The 26,202-nt window shown below is 42.7% G+C and overlaps 1 protein-coding gene across 1 annotated transcript in view; it reads right to left on the bottom strand.

The window, feature by feature from the left end:
• Positions 1-26,202, bottom strand: part of WTIP (WT1 interacting protein) — a 300,143-nt gene that overhangs the window by 115,284 nt on the left and 158,657 nt on the right. Inside the window, exon 3 of the mRNA XM_053701438.1 lies at positions 18,894-18,961. Coding sequence (XP_053557413.1) covers positions 18,894-18,961 — 68 coding nt within the window. The remainder of the gene's footprint in view (positions 1-18,893; positions 18,962-26,202) is intronic.

Below are 26,202 nucleotides of genomic sequence, written 5' to 3'. Positions count from 1 at the left end.
TAAACCTTCGGGACCGTCTGCCATGCGTCCCTTCTAGGGTCTACTATGGGAAACATTTTCTTAAATATAGGAGGTGGGGCAAAGGGTACACCTGGCTTCTCCCACTCCTTTTCCACTATGTTCGCTACCCTTTTGGGTATTGGAAAAGCGTCGTCGTGCACTGGGACCTCTAAAAATTTGTCCAATTTGCACAACTTCTCTGGTACTACCATGGAATCGCAGTCATCCAGAGTAGCTAATACCTCCTTTAGCAAAGCGCAGAGATGTTCTAGCTTAAACTTAAATGCTACTATATCAGGTTCTGCCTGTTGAGAAATTTTTCCTGAGTCTGAAATTTCACCCTCAGACAGCCCTTCCCTCACAGCCAATTCCGATTGATGTGAGGGTAAAATAGATAAAGCATCGTCAGCGTCTGATTGTTCATCCCTTTTATCTGTATTTAAAGCTGAACAATCACGCTTTCTCTGAAATGCTGGCAGTTTGGATAAAAGATTTGCTATAGAATTATCCACTACTGCTGTTAATTGTTGCATAGAAATAAGCACTGGCGCGCTAGGTGTCGCCTGCGCGGGCAAAGCTGGTGTAGACACAGAAGGTGAGGATGTAGAACTATCCCCACTACCTTCATTAGATAAATCATCTTGGGCAACATTATGAAATGTAACAGAGCTGTCCTCATTTTGTTTGGACGCTATGGCACAATTATCACAAACACGCGAAGGGGGAACCACATTTGTCTCTACACACACAGAACATAGGTTATCTGATGGCACAGACATGTTAAACAGATTTAGGCAGGCAAACAATGCAATAAAAACGATTTTAAACAAAAACGTTACTGTCTCTTTAAATAATAAAATGACACACTTTATTTCTGAATGTTCAAAAAACTATGAAGGCAATATCCGATTTTTCTGAAATTTGGACCCCAGTGTCTTAATGCTTAGAAAGTATTGCACAGCAAATATGGAGACTCTAGCTCTTAAAACAAGCAAACCTGAGCTAATTGTTGGATTTAACCGTTTTTATACACCACAATCCCTGCTTACAGCATTGCTGCAGCTTTTACCTTTCTTAGGGGTCAATCATCCACAGAAATAAGCCTTCTGGAGTCACTTTCTGAACCACAGGACCCTCTCACATGGAACTGCATGCACTGCCTTGAAATTAACTGAAGTGCCAAAATGATGCCTCCTCCCTCAGTACACTAGAGTGAAGGGGCCTTCCTGACTAGATTTAGGTGTCTAAAGCAAGCCAGATCAATAAAAAACGTCCCCAAGTGTATATGAGCTTATAAAACATTTCAATTGCCATCATATTGTAATAAAAAACAATCGATTTGGCCCCTGACAGTGTCTACCAGCATAAAAATCAAAAAGGGGAAGCCTGTTATCTTTTTTGCTGAGGTGAAAGAAAAATGGCTTACCGGTTTCCCTGAGGGGAAAAAATGACTGTCATCTAGCATTAGCCTGTGTTGTTAGAAGGAGACTAGTCATACCTGAAGCAGATAAGTCTGCAAACTGTTACCCCCAACTGAAGTTCTCTGGTTTCAACAGTCCTGCGTGGTAACAGAAATGGATTTTAGTTACTTGTGCTAAAATCATAGCCCTCTTAAACAGAAATCTTCATCACTTTTCTGTTGTAGAGTAAATAGTACAAGCCAGCACTATTTTAAAATAACAAACTCTTGATAGAAGAATAAAAAACTACAACTAAGACCACAAACTCCTCACCATCCCCGTGGAGATGCTACTTGTTCAGAGCTGCAAGGAGAATGACTGGGGGGCGGAGCCAGAGGGGGAGCTATATGGACAGCTCTTGCTGTGTGCTCTCCTTGCCTTTCCCTGTGGGGGAGAATATTTCCCACAAGTAATGGATGACGCCGTGGACCGGACACACCAATGTTGGAGAAACGTATGTAATGATTTTTAATAGAAAAAAACCCCATCATTAACCCGTTCCACTGTACTGAAGCAGCTACGGCTTCCTAACTGGGATTGTGTCATAGGCACTCCCCCCAGACCCAATCCCATCATTGAAATCACACGATCGCATCTACAATTGCGTGATTTCAATTTTTTACTTATTTGTTTATAACAAATAAGTACCGGCAGGAAGGGGTTAAAGTCTATAGGGATATTTGTAGATAAATCATTTGATACCTTTTTATATAAAAGATTGTGATCAACCCTACTATGATTACATAAATCCATTTTATGTCACTTTACCTCTAAAGATTGCGCATTTTGTTACAGAGGCTGAAGGCACTCAGTATGGTCAGGGTTCTGGATCCTGCAACATTCTACAGAGTCTTTGATCTATTTAGCAGTTCATTTATATAAAATGTATATCTGTCAATAGCTGGCCCCAGCAAACGTAAGAAAAATAGTAAACATGCTTTGTAAGAGGTGTGTCCTGGACTGCAATAATAACTTTTGAAAACAAAATTACACAATTATTTTATAACATTTATTTTTTATGCAGAGGTATTTGAAGTACCTACCTGCTGGTAAATATACTATACATTAATAAAATAATATAATTCAATTATTATTTGCTTTATATTCTTATTCAGAATGAAAAAACTGTTGTACAGGCCTTATGCACTGATAGCAATTGGTAAGGGAACAGATATGTAACAACCATTACACTGCTAGGACAATGAAGATATAATTTGTTTGGCAACAGCATGAGAAGACATTGCACATTAGGTACTAGGAATAGTTCAAAGGATTGGGAGAAGGAAAGGATATCTTTACACACTGCATAATTTTCCCCAGACAGCTAAGTAAGCTTACAGTATATGGAACTGCTTGCTTGTAACTGCTCATTCCAGGGCTTGAAAAATATATTGAGCAGCATTAGACTTGTTTTTTTGTGTTTTATATATATATATATGTGTGTATATTATGTGTGTTATGTGCACTTCCGTAATTTACATCAGCAAATCGAATATTTTCTACTCTCTGAGAGTTAAAGTGAATACTGTATACTTAAGTATGCTTCAGTTTAAGTAGCCCTACAATATTGTACACAGTGAATGCGCTTATCGCTGGCTCCTAACTGACCTGTGCAAACAAGATAAACATACTCAAGTTAATTCTTGAGGGGTGAATGGCTGCACTGCTTAGGATTTCCAAAACCATAAAAATGTTGCCAATAAAATCCAGGTTCATACGGAGCAATAAACCATTTTCTTCCGGCTAAAAGAAGATATATACATACTGTCCTTTTCCTGCTTAAGTCAGTTCAAGCATAGGCAAACAAACAAATATTTGGATAGGGAAAGGAGTTTGACTTTGGACAAATCTAAACATAAAAATATGTGCCAAATAGGGCAATACTTCATATGGTTCTACTGAAAGTATATAAACCTATTAATAACTAGGAATAAATCTTGTTTTCTCTTTCATTTCTGTAGAACATCACCATTTCTGGTGGGTAAGTACTAAAGGTAATAAACCTCTGTCTACGCCAGAGCAAGTATGGTCTCAAGTCCTTTTTACAAAATGCTAATTGCACTGATGAATACATAACTGGAACTTTAGTGAAACTATGCAATGATCACATGACCACCTTATAGAGCTGTTCTAATAAAGCTTAACAGATCTAGGAAGCTGTAAATGCCTGTTTGGCGAATAAATTAAACTACCTTTCACAAAAGAATCATTCCTGCAAGTACCAGAGTAGCCAACAAAAGGGACCCACAACACATGGAGAAAGCTCAAGCACATTATGAGAGATTCTCTTTAAAAAATACAGTAGCAGTAAAAGTATAACAGTTTAATCTGTCTGTAACATTCAGCCTTATGCTACACACAACATTTTAGGCTAGCAATAAACTAGTCCAGCATATCATCTATAGGGATAACAAGCATACAAGAACACTTTGCTTGTAGACACCGATTAAGGACAAGGACAGGGGTAAAAGGCAGATAGGAGACACCAAACCTTTGTTGCATATTCAAACAACACATGGCTGTGACCAAAATAAATGCACAGGATCCTGATAAACTTCTAAACACTATTTCATGCATAAAGGAACATTTTAAAACTGCATGTACCAAACATTTAATGGGACAGCAACATAAAATATACAAAAACAGGCCCATTATCTCTAAAGATAAAAAGCACATACAAGGTGGCCTCTACACTGATAGAATTTTATGAATGTGTGAAAATTCTGCAACTGTTTTTAAATAGCCAATCTCTACCCACCACTTGCCTCATTAGGGAGGAACCAATATGAACTTGAGTTTGCAATTCATTGAAACAAGAAAGCAAGCGCACATAGTAAGACCAGGAAATACACAATGTAGATACTGTACATCACCAGACCCATAATACATTTATTAACATGACACATTCCTACCAACAATTTGGGTAAAAACAGAATTTATGTTTACCTGATAAAGTTCTTTCTCCTATGGTGTGTCCGGTCCACGGCTTCATCCTTACTTGTGGGATATTCTCATTCTCTACAGGAAGTGTCAAAGAGAACACACAGCAGAGCTGTCCATATAGCTCCCCCTCTGGCTCCGCCCCCCAGTCATTCGACCGACTGTTAGGAGAAAAAGGAGAACCATAGGGTGCAGTGGTGACTGTAGTGTACAAAAAAATAAAAATTTTAAACCTGACTAAATGCCAGGGCGGGCCGTGGACCGGACACACCGTAGGAGAAAGAAATTTATCAGGTAAACATAAATTCTGTTTTCTCCTACATTGGTGTGTCCGGTCCATGGCCTCATCCTTACTTGTGGGAACCAATACCAAAGCTTTAGGACACGGATGAAGGGAGGGAACAAGTCAGGTAACCTAAACGGAAGGCACCACTGCTTGGAAAACCTTTCTCCCAAAAATAGCCTCCGAAGAAGCAAAAGTATCGAATTTGTAAAATTTTGCAAATGTATGCAGTGAAGACCAAGTCGCTGCCATACAGATCTGTTCAACAGAAGCCTCGTTCTTGAAAGCCCATTCATTCAGGAGGCTGCCGTCCAGCAGTCTCATAAGCCAATCGGATGATGCTTTTTAGCCAGAAGGAAAGAGAGGTAGCAGTAGCTTTCTGACCTCTTCTCTTACCAGAATAGACAACAAACAAAGAAGATGTCTGTCTAAAATCCTTTGTTGCTTCTAGATAGAATTTTAAAGCACGAACCACATCTAGATTGTGTAACAAACATTCCTTTTTAGAAACTGGATTAGGACACAGAGAAGGAACAACTATTTCCTGGTTAATATTCCTATTGGAATTAAACCAGGCTTGGTACGTAAAGCTACCTTATCTGTATGAAACACCAGATAGGGTGAATTAAACTGCAAAGCAGACAATTCAGAAACTCTTCTAGCAGAAGAAATAACAACCAAAAACAAAACTTTCCAAGATAGTAACTTAATATCTATGGAAAGTAAAGGTTCAAACGGAACCCCATGAAGAACTGAAAGAACTAAATTTAGACTCCATGGAGGAGTCACAGGTCTGTAGACAGGCTTGATTCTGACTAACGCCTGTACGAACGCCTGAACATCTGGCACGGCTGCCAGACTTTGTGCAACAAGACAGACAGAGCAGATATCTGTCCTTTTAAAGAACTAGCTAACAGACCTTTCTCCAATCCTTCTTGGAGAAAGGAAAGAATCCTTGGAATCCTAATTTTACTCCATGAGTAACCCTTGGATTCGCACCAATGGAGATATTTCTGCCATATCTTATGGTAAATTCTCCTGGTTACAGGCTTTCTAGCCTGAACCAGAGTATCTATAACCGATTCCGAAAACCCACGCTTAGATAGAATCAAGCGTTCAATCTCCAAGCAGTCAGTTGCAGAGAAACTAGGTTTGGATGTTCGAATGGACCTTGTACTAGAAGGTCCTGTCTCAAAGGTAGCTTCCATGGTGGAGCCGATGACATATTCACCAGGACTGCATACCACGCAGGAGCTATTAGAATTACCGAAGCCTTCTCCTGTTTGATCCTGGCTACTAGCCTGGGGAGGAGAATAGATTGAACGACCAAGGCGCCACTAAGGCATCTACCAATGTCGCCTTGGGATCCCTGGACCTGGACCCGTAGCGTGGAACCTTAGAGTTCTGACGTGACGCCATCAGATCCAGATCTGGAATGCCCCATAGTTGAGTTAACTGGGCAAAAACCTCCGGGTGAAGTTCCCACTCCCCCGGATGGAAAGTCTGACGACTCAGATAATCCGCCTCCCAGTAGTCTACTCCTGGGATGTGAATTGCAGATAGATGGCAAGAGTGATCCTCCGCCCATTTGATGATCTTGGATACTTCTCTCATCGCCAGGGAACTCTTTGTTCCTCCCTGATGATTGATGTACGCTACAGTCGTCATGATGTCTGACTGAAATCTTATGAATTTGGCCTCCGCTAGTTGAGGCCAAGCCAGGAGCGCATTGAATATCGCTGTCAGTTCCAAAATGTTTATCGGGAGAAGAGATTCTTCCCAAGACCATAGACCCTGAGCTTTCAGGGAGTCCCAGACCGCGCCCCATCCTAAGAGACTGGTGTCGGTCGTGACAATGATCCACTCTGGTCTGCAGAAACTCATTCCCTGAGACAGGTGATCCTGAGACAACCACCAGAGGAGTGAGTCTCTGGTTTTCTGGTCCATTTGTATCTGGGGAGACAAATCTGCATAATCCCCATTCCACTGCTTGAGCATGCACAGTTGCAATGGTCTTAGATGAATTCTGGCAAAAGGGACTATGTCCATTGCCGCAACCATTAGACCGATTACCTCCATGCACTGAGCCACAGAAGGCTGAGGAATGGCATGAAGAACTCGACAAGCATTTGAAAGTTTTGACTTCCTGAATTCCGTCAGAAAGATTTTCATTTCTACCCAGTCTATTATTGTTCCCAGGAAGGGAACCCTTGTGACCGGAGACAGAGAACTTTTTTCTACGTTCACCTTCCACCCGTTAGACCTTAGAAAGGCTAGAACAATATCCGTATGAGCCTTCGCTTTGTGGAAGGACGACGCCTGAATTAAGATGTCGTCTAGGTAAGGTGCTACCGCAATGCCCCTTGGCCTTAGCACTGCTAGAAGGGATCCTAACACCTTTGTAAAAATTCTTGGTGAACTTTGTGGATCGGAATATGCAGGTATGCATCCTTTAGGTCCACGGTAGTCATGTATTGACCCTCCTGGATCATTGGTAAAATTATTCGAATTGTTTCCATTTTGAATGATGGAACTCTGAGGAATTTGTTTAGGATCTTTAAGTCCAGAATTGGCCTGAACGTTCCCTCCTTTTTGGGAACTACAAACAGGTTTGAGTAAAAACCCCGTCCTTGTTCTGCTTTTGGAACTGGGTGCATCACTCCCATTTTTAAAAGGTCTTCTACGCAATGTAAGAATGCCCGTCTCTTTGTCTGGTCTAAAGACAAGCAAGACATGTGAAACCTTCCCTTAGTAGGAAGGTCCTTGAATTCTAGGAGATACCCCTGAGAGACAATCTCTAAAGCCCAGGGGTCTAGGACATCTCTTGCCCAAGCCTGAGCAAAGAGAGAGAGTCTGCCCCCTACCAGATCCGGTCCCGGATCGGGGGCTATCCTTTCATGCTGATTTGGTAGCAGCAGCAGGCTTCTTGGCCCTGTTTCCCCTTGTTCCAGCCTTGCAATGGTTTCCCATGCTGGTTTGGCTGCTGAGAAGTGTTACCCTCTTGTCTAGAGGCTGTAGAGCTAGGAGCCGGTCCGTTCCTGAAATTGCAAAAGGAACGAAAATTAGACTTATTTTTTGCTTGAAAAGTCTTCCTGTGGAAGGGCATGGCCCTTTCCCTCAGTGATGTCTGAAATAATCTCTTTCAATTCTGGCCGAATAGGGTCTTACCCTTGAAAGGAATAGTAAGCAATTTTGTTTTGGACAAACCATCCGCCGACCAAGATTTTAGCCAAAGCGCCCTGCGCGCCACTATTGCAAAACCTGAATTTTTCGCCGCTAAATTTAGCTAATTGAAAAGCGGGCATCTAAAAATAAAGGAATTAGCCAACTTCAGTGCGTGAATTCTGTCCATGACTTCATCATATGGAGTCTCCTTCTGGAGCGAATTTTCTAGTTCATCGAACCAAAAAAGACGCCCGCCGTGGTGACAGGAATAATGCACGAAATTGGTTGAAGAAGGAAACCTTGCTGAACAAAATTTTATTATAAAATCCTTGTAATTTTTTATCCATAGGATCTTTGAAAGCGCAACTGTCTCTTTGGAATAGTTGTGCGCTTAGCTAACGTTGAAACTGCCCCCTCTACCTTAGGGACCGTCTGCCATGCGTCCCCTTATGGGGTCAACAATGGGGAATGTTACGGTTGCCTCCAGGCTGGCTGGAAGTTGGACCGTAGAAAAGGATGCTCCTAGCTCTCACTAAAGGAGCAGCAGCACCGTAGACTCTTATAACTGCTGCGTATCCACCATAAGTAATGCAGACTCCACGAACCACCGCTGCTGGGCTGGTATCTCGCCGTCCTGCTCTGCGCACCTGGACCTAGACCAAGGCTCCAGTAGGTGAACCCTCTTCCTTCTGTAGCAATCCCTTAGCTAAGGGAGTATGAAGAGCATAGCAATCCCTGTAGTGATTATAGCTGAAGCTGTCCCCTACAAACATGAGTCAAAGCTGCAAGTTAGAAGGGTCAAAAATAGGTCTGATGTGCTGGAGCACACAGCTGCTTTTATTCAGGTTACATGCAACAGGACACATCTCAGGGGGAGGCATAAAATCCCCCCATCACACATTTGATATTAGATAGGAGGACACTCCCTTTGACAGGCCACAACATTACTTCAGCAGATAACATTTTACACACAATAAAAACATGCAGTCCACCTTATCAATATAGTCTGATTAGACAATGGGAAAGTTGATCACTAACCTAATTAGAGCTAATCCCAGCAGACTTGTATTTAGAATAGGTTTCTTGAAGCTGAACAAATTTAACTCTTAATGGCACCACAATGAAACTGAAACCAAGTGGGAGAAAGCCAGGGACAAGTCATTTCACAGGTCTGGGGACATAGTCTTAAAGGGGCATTGTTCATCAAAGTACTACAATATGTCCCCAGATGGTTCTTAAAGGGCCACACACACCCAACAAATGTCAATATGTCCTCAGGGGCACAATCTTCAGGGGCCATAGTCATGTGGAAGGAGGCTGGCAAATAGGCTTCTCCAAATCCAGGGAAGCAGGGCAATTTTTCATTTAAAGCGGCCAGTTACAAACAGCATAGTTTGTAACATATCTCCCCTTTTGGAGGGAGACTAACCAGGCACCTGACCTTCTGCCGGTCAGTGCCCAAGTTAGTCTCGCAACCACCCACCTAATAATCGCTTGCAGCAAAGTAGCCCCCCCACAATACGTAGTACTGGCCTGTAAGTTCCAGGTTGCAGGATGAAAGTGCAGCATCCTCGGCCTTCCTGGCGCAGCTGGGCAAATTGCTGATGGTACTTGGGGGGCAGAGGCCAGCGGCAACTCTGCCCTGGTGCCAGCGCTTCTGCTGGGGTGAGGGGTTTGCAGGCCAGTTCTGTAAACAAGGACAAGGTCTGTAGGGCAGAGGCCAGCAGCGCTCTGTCCTGATGCCAGCTCTTCTGCTGGGGAAATTGGGCATAGTCCTGCCACGGTGGCAAGGGAACATGGGGGTCAGTGGGGGTTAACATCTCCCACTGTTAACCCTGGGCCCAAGTTAGAAGTTAGCTGGGTGAGGGGGAGATTGGCTTACCCTCCTCCTCCTGATACTCCGGCGGCGTTGGGAAGGGAGGTCGATGCTCTCCGCTTCTGTGGAACATGCTGCGGCTGGGGAGAGAGACGGTTGTCTCCTCTCCCTGGAAGGCACACTCGGCTGGGGAGGGAGGTCGATGCTCTCCCCTCCCTGTAGCTGGGTCTGTCGCTGGGGATCTGGGCGTCCGCTGCCCAGCATCCCTGTAGGGCCGGTAGAGAGACTGCCGAGTCCCCATCTCCACCCTGCCTGCTGGGGGTCCTCCCCAGGACCAGTCTATGAGGCCTGCTGCCTCTGGTATCTCTGGGTTGGGGTTGGGAAGGAGACCGGTTGTCTCTTCCCCTCTGCACAGTATACTGCCGCTGGGGAGGAGTGGTCGTGCTCTCCTCTCCCTGTGGAACATGCTGCGGTGGGGAGAGAGACCAGGTGTCCCATACCCTCAAACTCCACAGAGTTGGCGCTCAAAGGCTCGTTGCCGCTTCGTTCTCAGTAGCCAATTTCCCGGATGAGGCGACTGGACTACCTCCCTGTGCAGGGTCTGGACCATATCGGACTAGCCGCCCTCTTTACCTCTGGAACGAAAATCAGCGCCCTCATAGCGACGGATCAGGTTGAGGTGCTCTTCACAGGGTTCTGACCAGTGTCTTGTCAGCTCCATGCTGCTGTAGGTAGGGACGCTGCGCAGTGGCTAGCGTTAGCCCTCAATAACTCTCCTACGATTACCAGTGCTGTTGTGGTGCTGCTCTTGCGCTAGGACGCCAATCCCACCGCTGCCGCCAAATGTTACGGTTGCCTCCAGGCTGGCTGGAAGTTGGACCGTAGAAAAGGATTGCTCCTAGTCTCACTAAAGGAGCAGCAGCACCGTAGACTCTATAACTGCGGCGTATCCACCATAAGTAATGCAGACTCACGAAACCACCGCTGCTGGGCTGGTATTCTCGCCGTCATGCTCTGCGCCCTGGACCTACGACCAGGCTCCAGTAGGTGAACCTCTTCCCTTCTGTAGCAATTCCCTGTAGCTAAGGGAGTATGAAGAGCATAGCAATCCCTGTAGTGATTATAGCTGAAGCTGTCCCCTACAAACATGAGTCAAAGCTGCAAGTTAGAGGGTCAAAAAATAGGTCTGATGTGCTGGAGCACACAGCCTGCTGTTATTCAGGTTACATGCAAACAGGACACTCTCAGGGGGAGGCATAAAATCCCCATCACACATTTGTATTTGATAAGAGACACTCCCTTTGACAGGCCACAACATTTACTTCAGCAGATAACATTTTACACACAATAAAACAATGCAGTCCACCTTATCAATACTAGTCTGATTAGACAATGGGAAAGTTGATCACTAAACCTAATTAGAGCTAATCCCAGCAGACTTGTAATTTAGAATAGGTTTCTTGAAGCTGAACAAAATTTAACTCTTAATGGCACACAATGAAACCTGGAACCAAGTGGGAGAAAGCCAGGGACAAGTCATTTCACAGGTCTGGGGACATAGTCTTAAAGGGGCATTGTTCATCAAAGTCACAATATGTCCCAAGATGGTTCTTAAAGGGCCACACACACCAACAAAAGTCAATATGTCCTCAGGGGCACAATCTTCCAGGGGCCATAGTCATGTGGAAGGAGGCTGGCAAATAGGCTTCTCCAAAATCCAGGGAAGCAGGGCAATTTTTCATTTAAAGGGCCAGTTACAAACAGCAGTTTGTAACAGGGAACATTTTCTTAAATATAGGAGGGGGAACAAAAGGAACACCTGGCTTCTCCCATCTCCTTAGTCACTATATCGCCATCTTAGGTATCGCAAACGCATCAGTGTGTACTGGGACCTCTAGGAAATTGTCCATTTTACACAATTTTTCTGGGATCACCAAAGGATCACAATCATCAAGTGCAGCTAGGACCTCCTTAAGTAGGGCGCGGGAGGTGTTCTAGCTTAAATTTAAATGTTATGGTATCAGGCTCTGCCTGCCTGAGAAACTTTTCCTGTCATAAATTTCTCCCTCAGACAGGCCCTCCTAGGCAAAATCAACTGCGCAATTAAGGACTGAAAATGAGGCCTCCTCCCTCTTCATTCCAGAGTGGAGGGGCCTTTCTGACTAGATTTAGGTGTCCAAATAAGTGCCAGGCCGAAATTAAACATAAAAAAACATGAAATAAACATCCGATTTTAATGAAATTTCACCACAGAACCTTAATGCTTTGAAAAGATTGCACACAAATTTTCAGACCAATTAACCCCTTAATGCCCAAACCGGAGCTAATAACAGTTATTAACAGGTTAACACACTACAGAACTAGCCTCAGCTTCCCCTGTAGTCTTTACCTTTCTTAGGGATTATTTTAGTAGGAAATAAGCCTCTCTGGAGTCCTTTCTGATGCCCCACATGAAGCTGCATGGACTGCCTAGGCATAGAGCCCTAAATATAAGCCATCATTTTATACAGTGTCTAAGAAAAAATGGCTTGCCTATCCCAGAGGGAATTTCTGACAGTCTTCTAGCATTACATGGTCTTGTTAGAAAAAACATAATTTATGCTTACCTGATAAATTCCTTTCTTCTGTAGTGTGATCAGTCCACGGGTCATCATTACTTCTGGGATATTAACTGCTCCCCTACAGGAAGTGCAAGAGGATTCACCCAGCAGAGCTGCATATAGCTCCTCCCCTCTACGTCACTCCCAGTCATTCGACCAAGGACCAACGAGAAAGGAAAAGCCAAGGGGTGAAGTGGTGACTGGAGTATAAATTAAAAAATATTTACCTGCCTTAAAAACAGGGCGGGGCCGTGGACTGATCACACTACAGAAGAAAGGAATTTATCAGGTAAGCATAAATTATGTTTTCTTCTGTTAAGTGTGATCAGTCCACGGGTCATCATTACTTCTGGGATACCAATACCAAAGCAAAAGTACACGGATGACGGGAGGGATAGGCAGACTCTTTATACAGAAGGAACCACTGCCTGAAGAACCTTTCTCCCAAAAATAGCCTCCGATGAAGCAAAGGTGTCAAATTTGTAAAATTTGGAAAAAGTATGAAGCGAAGACCAAGTTGCAGCCTTGCAAATCTGTTCAACAGAGGCCTCATTCTTGAAGGCCCAAGTGGAAGCCACAGCTCTAGTAGAATGAGCTGTAATTCTTTCAGGGGGCTGCTGTCCAGCAGTCTCATAAGCTAAACGAATTATGCTACGAAGCCAAAAAGAAAGAGAGGTAGCGGAAGCTTTTTGACCTCTCCTCTGCCCAGAGTAAATGACAAACAGAGAAGACGTTTGTCGGAATTCCTTAGTTGCCTGCAAGTAAAATTTTAGAGCCCGGACCTACATCCAGGTTGTGCAGTAGAACGTTCCTTCTTTGAAGAAGGATTTGGGCATAAAGAAGGAACAACAATCTCTTGATTGATATTCCTGTTAGTAACTACCTTAGGTAAGAACCCAGGTTTAGTACGGCAGGACTACCTTATCCGAATGAAAAATCAAATAAGGAGAATCACAATGTAAGGCTGATAATTCAGAGACTCTTCGAGCCGAGGAAATAGCCATTAAAAATAGAACTTTCCAGATAACAACTTTATATCAATGGAATGAAGGGGTTCAAACGGAACGCCCTGTAAAACATTAAGACAAGGTTTAAACTCCATGGTGGAGCAACAGTTTTTAAACACAGGCTTTATCCTGGCCAAAGCCTGACAAAAAGCCTGGACGTCAGGAACTTCTGACAGACGTTTGTGTAACAGAATGGACAGAGCTGAGATCTGTCCCTTTAATGAACTAGCAGATAACCCTTTTCTAAACCTTCTTGTAGAAAAGACAATATCCTAGGAATCCTAACCTTACTCCAAGAGTAACCTTTGGATTCACACCAATGTAGGTATTTACGCCATATCTTATGGTAAATCTTTCTGGTAACAGGTTTTCCTAGTCTGTATTAAGGGTACTAATAACTGACTCAGAAAACCCACCGTCTTGATAAAATTAAGCGTTCAATTTCCAAGCAGTCAGCTTCAGAGAAGTTAGATTTTGATGGTTTGAAGGGACCCTGTATCAGAAGGTCCTGTTTCAGAGGTAGAGACCAAGGCGGACAGGATGACATGTCCACCAGGTCTGCATACCAAGTCCTGCGTGGCCACGCAGGTGCTATTAGAATCACTGATGCTCTTCTCTTGTTTGATTCTGGCTATCAATCGAGGAAGCAACGGGAAGGGTGGAAACACGTAAGCCATCCTGAAGTCCCAAGGTGCTGTCAGAGCATCTATCAGGACTGCTCCTGGATCCCTGGATCTGGACCGCGTAACGAGGAAGCTTGGCGTTCTGTCGAGACGCCATGAGATCTATCTCTGGTTTGCCCCAACGTCGAAGTATTTGGGCAAAGACCTCCGGATGAAGTTCCCACTCCCCCGGATGAAAAGTCTGACGACTTAAGAAATCCGCCTCCCAGTTCTCCACTCCCGGGATGTGGATTGCTGACAGGTGGCAAGAGTGAGACTCTGCCCAGCGAATTATCTTTGATACTTCCATCATAGCTAGGGAGCTTCTTGTCCCTCCCTGATGGTTGATGTAAGCTACAGTCGTGATGTTGTCCGACTGGAAAACCAGATGAACCCCCGAGTTGTCAACTGGGGCCAAGCCAGGAGGGCATTGAGAACTGCTCTCAATTCCAGAATGTTTATTGGCAGGAGGACTCTCCTCCTGACTCCATAGTCCCTGAGCCTTCAGGGAATTCCAGACGGCACCCCCAACCTAGAAGGCTGGCGTCTGTTGTTACAATTGTCCAGTCTGGTCTGCTGAATGGCATCCCCCTGGACAGGTGTGGCCGAGAAAGCCACCATAGAAGAGAATTTCTGGTCTCTTGATCCAGATTCAGAGAAGGGGATAAGTCTGAGTAATCCCCATTCCACTGACCTAGCATGCACAGTTGCAGTGGTCTGAGGTGTAAGCGTGCAAAAGGGTACTATGTCCATTGCCGCTACCATTAAGCCGATTACCTCCATATATTGAGCCACTGACGGGTGTTGAATGGAATGAAGAGTGCGGCAAGCACTTTGAAGTCTTGATAGCCTGTCCTCTGTCAGGTAAATCTTCATTTCTACAGAATCTATAAGAGTCCCCAGGAAGGGAACTCTTGTGAGTGGAACGAGTGAACTTTTCTTTTCGTTCACCTTCCATCCATGTGACCTTAGAAATGCCAGCACTAACTCTGTATGAGATTTGGCAGTTTTGAAAGCTTGAAGCTTGTATCAGAATGTCGTCTAGGTATGGAGCTACCGAGATTCCCCGCGGTCTTAGTACCGCCAGAAGAGCACCCAGAACCTTTGTGAAGATTCTTGGCGCTGTAGCCAATCCGAATGGAAGAGCCACAAACTGGTAATGCCTGTCTAGGAAGGCAAACCTTAGGTACCGGTAATGATCTTTGTGAATCGGTATGTGCAGGTAAGCATCTTTTAAATCTACAGTGGTCATGTACTGACCCTCTTGGATCATAGGTAAAATTGTCCGAATAGTCTCCATCTTGAACGATGGAAATCTTAGGAATTTGTTTAGGATCTTTAAGTCCAGGATTGGTCTGAAAGTTCCCTCTTTTTTGGGAACCACAAACAGATTTGAGTAAAACCCCTGTCCCTGTTCCGATCGTGGAACTGGATGGATTACTCCCATTAACAAGAGCTCTTGTACGCAGCGTAGAAAAGCCTCTTTCTTTGTCTGGATTGGTTGACAATCTTGACAGATGAAATCTCTCTCTTGGAGGAGAGTATTTGAAGTCCAGAAGGTATCCCTGAGAGATTATCTCTAGCGCCCAGGGATCCTGAACATCTCTTGCCCAAGCCTGGGCGAAGAGAGAAAGTCTGCCCCCCACTAGATCCGATCCCGGATCGGGGGCCCTCAATTCATGCTGTTTTGGGGGCAGCAGCAGGTTTCCTAGTCTGCTTGCCCTTGTTCCAGGACTGGTTAGGTTTCCAGCCTTGTCTGTAGCGAGCAACAGCTCCTTCCTGTTTTGGTGCAGAGGAAGTTGATGCTGCTCCTGCTTTGAAATTACGAAAGGAACGAAAACTAGACTGTCTAGTCTTGGCTTTGGCTTTGTCCTGAGGCAGGGCATGGCCTTTACCTCCTGTAATGTCAGCGATAATCTCTTTCAACCCGGGCCCGAATAAGGTCTGCCCTTTGAAAGGTATATTAAGCAATTTAGACTTAGAAGTAACATCAGCTGACCAGGATTTTAGCCACAGCGCCCTGCGTGCCTGAATGGCGAATCCTGAATTCTTCGCCGTAAGTTTAGTAAGATGTACTACGGCCTCCGAAATGAATGAATTAGCTAGTTTAAGGACTCTAAGCCTGTCCGTAATGTCGTCCAGAGTAGCTGAACCAATGTTCTCTTCCAGAGACTCAATCCAGAATGCCGCTGCAGCCGTGATCGGCGCAATGCATGCAAGGGGTTGCAATATAAAACCTTGTTGAACAAACATTTTCTTAAGGTAAACCCTCTAACTTTTTATCCATTGGATCTGAAAAAGCACAGCTATCCTCCACTGGGATAGTGGTACGCTTAGCTAAAGTAGAAACTGCTCCCTCCACCTTAGGGACCGTTTGCCATAAGTCCCTTGTGGTGGCGTCTATTGGAAACATTTTTCTAAATATCGGAGGGGGTGAGAACGGCACACCGGGTCTATCCCACTCCTTAGTAACAATTTCAGTAAGTCTCTTAGGTATAGGAAAAAACCTCAGTACTCGTCGGTACCCGCAAAATATTTATCCAACCTACACATTTTCTCTGGTATTGCAACTGTGTTACAATCATTCAGAGCCGCTAACACCTCCCCTAGTAATACACGGAGGTTTTCCAGTTTAAATTTAAAATTTGAAATATCTGAATCCAGTCTGTTTGGATCAGAACCGTCACCCACAGAATGAAGTTCTCCGTCCTCATGTTCTGCCACCTGTGACGCAGTGTCTGACATGGCCCTAATATTATCAGCGCACTCTGTTCTCACCCCAGAGTGATCACGCTTACCTTTTAGTTCTGGTAATTTAGCCAAAACTTCAGTCATAACAGTAGCCATATCCTGTAATGTGATTTGTAATGGCCGCCCAGCTGTACTCGGCGCTACAATATCACGCACCTCCCTCTGAGCGGGAGATGTAGGTACTGACACGTGAGGCGAGTTAGTCGGCATAACTCTCACCTCGTTGTTTGGTGAAATTTGTTCAATTTGTACAGATTGATTTTTATTTAAAGTAGCATCAATACAGTTAGTACATAAATTTCTATTGGGCTCCACTTTGGCATTGCAACAAATGACACAGGTATCATCCTCTGAATCAGACATGTTTAACACACTAGCAAATAAACTTGCAACTTGGAAATACAATTCAAATAGAATAATATTAAAACGTACTGTGCCTTTAAGAAGCACAGAAGATCTATGACAGTTAAAAATTAATAAATTGAAACAGTTATAGCCTCAATCCTTTGTAAACAACACAACTTTAGCAAAGGTTTAATCCCATTAGCAAAGATAACAATTTCTGAAAGCAGGAAACAAATTACAGAATAAAAGTTTTTATTTCAGTCAAACTATAATTCTCACAGCTCTGCTGAGAGAAATTACCTCCCTCAAAATAAGTTTTGAAGACCCCTGAGCTCTGTAGAGATGAACCGGATCATGCAGGGAATACAATGAGTTGCTGACTGAAATATTTGATGCATAGTAAAAGCGCCCCTCCCCCACACACACAGCAGTGAGGGAGAACAGAAACTGACAGAAAAAACAGATTTAAGCAACTGCCAAGTGGAAAAATAGTGCCCAAACATTTATTCACACAGTACCTCAGCAAATGAAAACGATTTTACATTCCAGCAAAAACGTTAAACATAATCTCTAGTTATTAAACAGCTTTATGTCTTTCTTACAGTGTAATTCTAGTGAAGTACCATTCTCCCAGAATACTGAAGTGTAAAGTATACATACATGACATTATATCGGTATGGCAGGATTTTCTCATCAATTCCATTGTCAGAAAATAAAAACTGCTACATACCTCTATGCAGATTCATCTGCCCGCTGTCCCCTGATCTGAAGTTTACCTCACTCCTCAGATGGCCGAGAACAGCAATATGATCTTAACTACTCCGGCTAAAATCATAGCAAAACTCTGGTAGATTCTTCCTCAAACTCTGCCAGAGAGGTAATAACACACTCCGGTGCTATTTTAAAATAACAAACTTTTGATTGAAGATATAAAACTAAGTATAATCACCATAGTCCTCTCACACGACCTATCTAGTTGCTGGGTGCAAGAGAATGACTGGGAGTGACGTAGAGGGGAGGAGCTATATGCAGCTCTGCTGGGTGAATCCTCTTGCACTTCCTGTAGGGGAGCAGTTAATATCCCAGAAGTAATGATGACCCGTGGACTGATCACACTTAACAGAAGAAATGACTGATCATACCTGAAGCAGTTAAGCCTGCAAACTGTTCCCCCCAACTGATGTTCTCTGGTTTCAACAGTCCTGCGTGGGAACAGCAATGGATTTTAGTTACTGGTGCTAAAATCATACTCCTCTCAACAGAAATCTTCATCACTTTCTGCTGTAGAGTAAATAGTACAAACCGGCACTATTTTAAAATAACAAACTCTTGATAGAAGAAATAAAAAACTACAACTAACACCACATACTCTTTACCACCCCCGTGGAGATGCTACTTGTTCAGAGCGGCAAAGAGAATGACTGGGGGGCAGAGCCAGAGGGGGAGCTATATGGACAGCTCTGCTGTGTGTTCTCTTTGCCACTTCCTGTAGGGAATGAGAATATCCCACAAGTAAGGATGAAGCCGTGGACCGGACACACCAATGTAGGAGAAATACATTTTCTTAATTTGCTACCTAACAGTAAACAATCCTCTATCTACTTATTAATCCTAAGGCCACCCCCACCTAAGTCTTAAACAGCACTATAAATGTAGAGCAAAGTTTAAAATAAATCCAAAATAACCCACAAGTGGGCCGCATTTCAGGATATTCAAGCTACAGTCACAATGTTTAATGCAACTATGTTCAAAACAGTGGTATCCATAAAATCTGGTCTATTGGCGATGCCAGAAGATTAGTATTACATTCAGTGAAGTAAACCACCAAAACCACAGCCAATTTAGTTCATTTAGCTTAACTTACCAAGAAATCTTCTTCGCAGTAAACCTTTCCGTTGACATTATAGAAAGCTTTTCCCCTAAGTCTTCTCCCTGTCAAATAAATAAATAAACATGAGACATTTAAATAAGCGCCAAGACTAGAAATCTATTTTCTCCACATATGTTATGTTAAAAGGATAAAGCCCTCATTTGTTACAGACATGTAATCTAATTCCATTTCTGTGTAACTAGTTCTTGCGAAAAAGCTCTGCACTGACAAGTTCTGTAGAATTAAAAACAAAATTGGCTTTGGTATAGTCACAAGATTACTCTAATTACATTAGAAATAAATTAACAATTATTTCAATGTACTGAAATTGACTACCAATGAGATCATTTTGTTTGTAGACAATCCCATTATAACCAATTCATAACATTGCATTTAAACACATTTTCAACAAGAGTTTACAATGAAACCCCGATATAATAGTTTACATAACTGGCACCCATTCTGGTAAACATACAAGACAGACAACTATCAAAATAATACTGTTGACATTCCATTATCCATTTTAGTCTTGAATTTCAAAACTGCAGTGTATAAGGTTATAAATAAAATAAGTTTGCTTTACAATCAACTGACCACAAAAGTACCCATGTATGTGACATCCGAAGAAAAACTGCACTTGCTAGAAGCTAAAGAGACATAGAAGTGTAAAACATAATTTATGCTTAACTGATAAATTTCTTTCTTTCCGGATATGGCGATTAAACAACATCATCAATTACTAGTGGGAATATCTCTCCTGTCCAGCAGGAGGCGGCAAAGAGCACCACAGCAAAGCTGTTAAACCACTCCCCTTTCCAGTCATTCGACCGAAGGGAAATGGAAACAAAGGAATAATACAAAGGTGTAGAGGTGCCTGAGGTTTAGTAAAAAATAACTGTCTTAAATATAAGGGTGGGGTTGTGGACTCGCCATATCCGGAAATAAATAAATTTATCAGGTAAGCATAAATTATGTTTTCTTTCCTAAGATATGGTGAGTCTACAACGTCATCAATTACTAGTGGGAACCAATACCCAAGCTAGAGGACACGGATGATTAGGGAAGGAAAAAAAACAGGTAGACCTAAACAGAAGGCACCACCGCTTAAAGAACCTTCATCACAAAAGAAGCCTCAGCTGAGTCAAAAGTATCAAATTTAGAAAATTTAGAAAAAGTGTGCAGAGGACCAAATTGCAGCATTGCAAATCTGTTCCACAAAAGCTTCATTTTTGAAAATCAAAAAAGACGAGACAGTCCTAGAGAAAAGAGCTGTAACTCTCTCAGGAGGCTGCTGTCCATCAGTCTCACAAGCAAAATGAATCATACTTCTCAACCAAAAGGAAAGAGAAGTAGCAGTAGCCTTCTGACCCTTACGTTTTTCGGAGAAACAAATAAAAAAGGGCAGAAGACTGGCGAAAAACCTTAATCGTCTGTAAATAGAATTTCAAAGCACGCACTACTTTCAAGTTGTGCAAAAGACGCTCCTTATGAGAAGAAGGATTGGGACAGAGATCAGGAACAAAAATTTCCTGATTAATATTCCTAACCGAAACCACTTTAGGAAGAAAACCCAACCTAGTACGTAGGACCATCTTATCCGCATGAAAAATAAGGTAAGGAGAATCATACTACAAAGCCGAGAGTTCCGAAATTCTCCCCACAGAAGAGATGGCAATAGGAAACAAAACCTTCGAAGATAACAAGTTAATATCTATGGAATGCATTGGCTCAAACGGACCCTTCTGCAAAACCTTAAGAACAAGGTTAAGACTCCAAAGAGGAGTAACCAACTTAAACACAGGCTTGTTTCTGACCAAGGTCTGACAAAAAGAACATCTGGCACGACTGCCAAACGCTTACGCAACAGAATAAATAAAGCAGAAATCTGACCTTTCAGATTACTGACTGACAACCCCTTCTCCAGACCTTCCTGGAGAAAAGACAAAATCCTAGAAATCCTAACCCTACTCCAAGACTAGCCCTTAGATTCAAACCAATAAAGGTATTACGACATACCTTATGGTAAAACTTCCAAGTAACAAGCTTGCAAGCTTGAATAGATTCAGAAAAACCACGCTTAGACAAAAACTAAGCATTAAATCTCCAAGCAGTCAGTTTCAGAGAAATGAGATTTGGATGGAAGAAAGGACCCTGAGTTAGAAGATCCTTCCAAGGAGGCATAAATGACATGTTCACAAGGTCTGCATACCAGATCCTGCGAGGCCATGCAGGAGCTATTAGAATTACCGACGCTCTCTCCTGTTTGATACGAGCAATGACTTGTGAAAGAAGAGCAAACAGAGGAAACAGATCGAACTTCCCAGGCACTGCCAGAGCATCTATCAGAGCTGCCTGCGGATCTCTTGACCTTGAACCGTACTATGAAGCTTGGCGTTCTGATGAGACACCATCAGATCAAACTCCGGCCTTGAACCGTACCTTGAAGCTTGGCATTCTGACGAGACACCATCAGATCCAACTCCAGCACCCCCCACTTGAGGGTTAACCTGGAGAATACCTCCGGATGGAGAGCCCACTCCCCGGGATGAAAAAAGTCTGTCTACTCAGAAAATCTGCTTCCATTCCTGGAATGTGGATTGAAGATAGACAATAATCGTAAACTTACACCCACTGAATAATCAAAGCCACCTCCCTCATGGCTAAGGAACTCAGAGTTCCTCACTGATGGTTGAAGTACGCCACAGAGGTGAAATATGACAAATCGGGCTAAAACCAACTGAGGGCAAGTTATCTCCAAGTTGTTTACGGGGAGAGCAGACTCCTCACAAGTCCATAATCCCAGCGCCTTAAGTCCCAGACTGCAAACCCAACCAAACAGGCTGGCATTCATGGTCACAATCACCCAAGGTCTCTGGAAGCATGTGTCCTGAGATAAATGTTCCTGAGAAAACCACCACAGAAGAGTCTCTTGTTAATACGTCTAGATCTAGCCTCTGGGACAGATCCAAATGGTTACCGTTCCATTTCTTAAGTATGCATAATTGCAGAACTCTCAAATGGAATCGAGCAAAGGGAATGATGTCCATGGAAGTGACTAGCAAACCAATTGCTACCATACATTGGGCTAAATATTTCAGCACTCATACAAATGTTTTTCCAAAAAGAGCGCAACAAACGGCTTAGTTTAAATGTAAATTTCACTCTGTGGCCTATTTATATGACACAGTGTATAGATATTCAAATGGCACGTGTTTAGTAAGGGTAATGTAAATTCAAGTACTCGTTTGCTTAGTAAGCAATGGTATATACAATATGTATGTTAAATCGTAAAAGGATGGCAAACAATGCTGCATATACCCAGACAAATGTTGTATGATCCGGTATTCATATGAACAGTATCATTGGTGTAAATAAAGAAAGTTCAAGACAATACCTTATTTTCTTTGTACTGCTTCTGATTTACCCACACCGGAGAATCAGGTGCTACCCACCGCAGGGAGGGGAACAAGCAGAGCAGCAGTATGTCTCACTAATTTCAATCTGTAGATCCAAGTTCTTGAACGCACCGGCTTGTAACAAATGATACATACACAGTTCACATGTAGGGCCTCCAGAGTAATGACATGTAAACGAATCCTTCTTAAGCAGCGATTTCCCACACGCTGTACAATTAGCAAAGCAACATCAACAGAAACGAAGGATTAGCAGGCAGCACCATTAGAGTGAAAGTTAAAATCCAAAGGCTTTATTTAGGACATGTTAAAAACTCATAACAATGTATCCAAGCACACACCATGACAAATATAACCCCAGCACACAGGGGCTACACATGGCCGAACAGTATACTGGAGAGACAAATAGAGAGAATTTTGGATTTCCTGACCTCCGTCACAATGTATCCAAGCACACACCATGACAAATATAACCCCAGCACACAGGGGCTACACATGGCCGAACAGTATACTGGAGAGACAAATAGAGAGAATTTTGGATTTCCTGACCTCCGTCAGAAAAATCTTCATAGATAGGGAATCTATTAAAGTCCCTAAGAACACCACCCTTGTAGCTGAAACAAGGGAACTCTTTCTCAGATTCACTTTCCATCCATGGAAACTTAGAAAAGATAACAAGATCTCTGTATGGGAGCTTGCTAGTTGAAAAGATGTGGCCTGAATCAGAATGTCGTCTAAGTAAGGTGCCACAGCAATTCCTCAAGATCTGATCACTGCCAAGAGAGCCCCCAGAATTTTTGTGAAAATTCTGGGAACTGTGGCAAGGCCAAACGGAACAGCCACAAACTGAAAGAAATTTGTCTAGAAAAGCGGATCTCAGAAATTTGAGATGATTCCTGTGAATAGGAACATGAAGATAAGCATCCTTCAGGTCTATGGTCGTCATGAACTGACCTTCCTGGACCAAAGGAAGAATGGACTGAATGGTCTCCATTTTGAAGGATGGTACCCTGAGAAACCTGTTGACACGCCTAAAATGGGACGAAAAGTTCCCTCTTTCTTGGGAACTACAAACAGATTAGAATAGAATCCTAGACCCTGTTCATTTACTGGAACAATCACTCCCAGATAGTAAAGATCCTGAACGCAGTTCAAGAATGCCTCTCTTTTTACCTGGTCTACAGACAACCTTGAAAGGGGACACCTGCCCCTGGGAAAGAGAAAATTGCATTCTATCTTGAAACCCTGAGAAACAATGCCCACAGCCCAAGGATCTTGGACATCTGGTAACCCTACTGATAAAAACAAGGAAAGTCTGCTCCCCACTTGATCCAACTCCGGACCGAGGGCCGACCCTTTATGATGACTTAGACTCAGCCGAGGGTTTCTAAGATTGTTTCCCCTTGTTCCAGGACTGACTAGGTATCCAAGAGGACTTGGATTGTTCCTGTTTGGAAGCTGAGGAGGAAGGCTTTTGACCCTTGAAATTACGAAAGGAACGAAAATTACTTTGACGTTCTTTAAATCTAATCTTCTTGTCTTGCGGTAGAAAAGATCTTTTCCCACCCGTAACATCAGATATTATTTTTGCCAACCCAGGTTCAAGTCTTAACCTTGTAAGGAAACGCCAAAAGCTTAGACTAGGAGGAAACATCAGCTGACCAAGACTTAAGTAACAAAGCCCTGCGAGCCAAGACAGACAAACCAGACAGCTTGGTCCCCAATTTAATAACTTGCACATTAGCATCAGAAATAAGAATTGGCTAGCTAAAGAGTCTTAATTCAACAAAGCTTCTTTTAAAATGGATTCAGATAAAGCATTGCACCAATAAGATGCTGCACTTGTCACTGTGGCAATACAAACTGCAGGTTACCATTAAAGACCCTGATGCACATACATCCTTTTCAAATATACCTCTAGCTTCTTATCCATCAGATTGTTAAAAGAGCAACTATCCACTATAGGGATCGCAGTTCTCTTAACCAGAGAAGAAATAGCCCCTTCTACTTTAAGCACCGAGCTCCAAGAATCCTTAATGGATTCAGCAAAAGGAAACATTTTCTTAATAAACTGAAGATGGGGAAAACGGTATGCTTGGTCTTTCCTATTCCTGTGCAATAACAAAAAACTTCCGTAGAGGAAGAGACATCAAAAAATCTATTAAGCTTACTAGATTTCTAAGTGTTAACTACAATAGGAGAGTCAGAATCATCCAAAGTAGCCAAAACCTATTTTAATAAAACATGAAGGTGTTTAAGCTTAAACCTAAAGCTTACTTCCTCCACCTCAGAAAAAAAGATTTACACTGCCAGAATCAGAGATTTCACACTCAGAAGGAACTGAGGTAACATCCTTCGTAAAAATATGAGAAAGATCAGCCTGTATAGAAGCTGCTGAAACAGGTACTTTACAATCTGTTAAGTTTATATAGTTTTCTTCTTGCATTTTCCCCAAAATAGGAAGGGCAGATAAAGCTACAGATACTGCAGATGATATCCGAGCAGTGAAATCTGCAAGCAAATATACCCCACCAGGAGGTTGAGAGGAACAGCAGGGCACTGCATGTTACGCCATAGAGTTTTGGGACGTTTGAGGAGAAGGCTGCGGCACTGCCTGAACAGCATCATCCTGAGAGACAGGCTCATAAGGCAATAATTTTACTTTAGATTGTAGCGTTCTAGCTAAACAAGTAGTAAAAAATTGAAAAGGAGAAACAATTTGCGCCTCTAAACATAATAAACATTTATTAAAAACAATATCATCATTATCCATGTCCATAGCTAAGAAAAATCAGCCCCAGTAAATAAAATTGATTAGAGGACAACTGTCACTTTAAGAAAAATATAAAACACAAAAAATTTTATCAAAAAAACTAAAGTTTGACAACCTCGACACCTCAGCAATACTGAGGTGCCTACCGCAATTCCAGGAGACTTGAAGAGGACAAAAAAATTACAGGCAACTGCACATACACTGAGACAGACTGCAGAAACAACACAGAAACGCTTCATAAAACTGAAACACAAGGATCACATGACCAGCACATCCGGAAAAGCGCAAACAAGAAAAAAGGCGCACAATTTGAAACAGACATATAGCAACAACCATTACTACACAAACATTTGCCAAAATTTAAAAATTAACAATTTAGCAACACCCGGTCCTAACATGCAAATCCCAAATCACATAGTGCCTGCATACTGCCTATGAAATCCTATTTAAAGGATTACTAAATAACAGAAAGAAAAACTGCAGAATATAAATAATGACTTACCTGCAGTCTAGCTGTCCGGTAGGAAAACAGCTCACAAGGCGTGAAAGTATACAAACTTCTAACAGAGACCTGTGGAAAAAGAAAAAGAGCAGAGTAACCAACTCTGGCTTTCTATACTTAGGGCAGCAATATGTTAGAAAACAAAGTAAGCACCACCTTACAACTTCCTAACAGCTTAAAAGCCACCACTAATCTGTGGCAGAGATTGACATGGACTACAGGGAAAACTATCCCCATAAAGGATTTCACTTCTTCAGACACCAAACTTCACTGCCTCCATTGACAGAGGCAAAGATAATGACTGGGGATTGTGGAAGGGGAGTGGTATTTAACAGCTTTGTTGGGTGCTCTTTGCCGCCTCCTGCTGGACAGGAGAGATATTCCCACTAGTAATTGATGACGTCGTAGACTCACCATATCTTAGGAAATAAAAGGAAATGCTTTAATGTGTTAAAGTAGGGATGTCCCATCTGGTGGCGGAAGGGAGACATGTTACACTCTGCACCGTTTTTTGGGCCTCCAGGAAAAAAAGCAGAACTAACAATGTGTAGTATTTGTGGCACCAGAAAAAATTGGAACTAAATAAACAAAACAAAACGTGTGCTTTTGGGTTAC

Source organism: Bombina bombina, chromosome 1 (assembly GCF_027579735.1).
Source record: "Bombina bombina isolate aBomBom1 chromosome 1, aBomBom1.pri, whole genome shotgun sequence".
Taxonomy (NCBI): Eukaryota; Metazoa; Chordata; class Amphibia; order Anura; family Bombinatoridae; genus Bombina; species Bombina bombina.
This window is presented reverse-complemented; position numbering and strand designations above follow the sequence as displayed.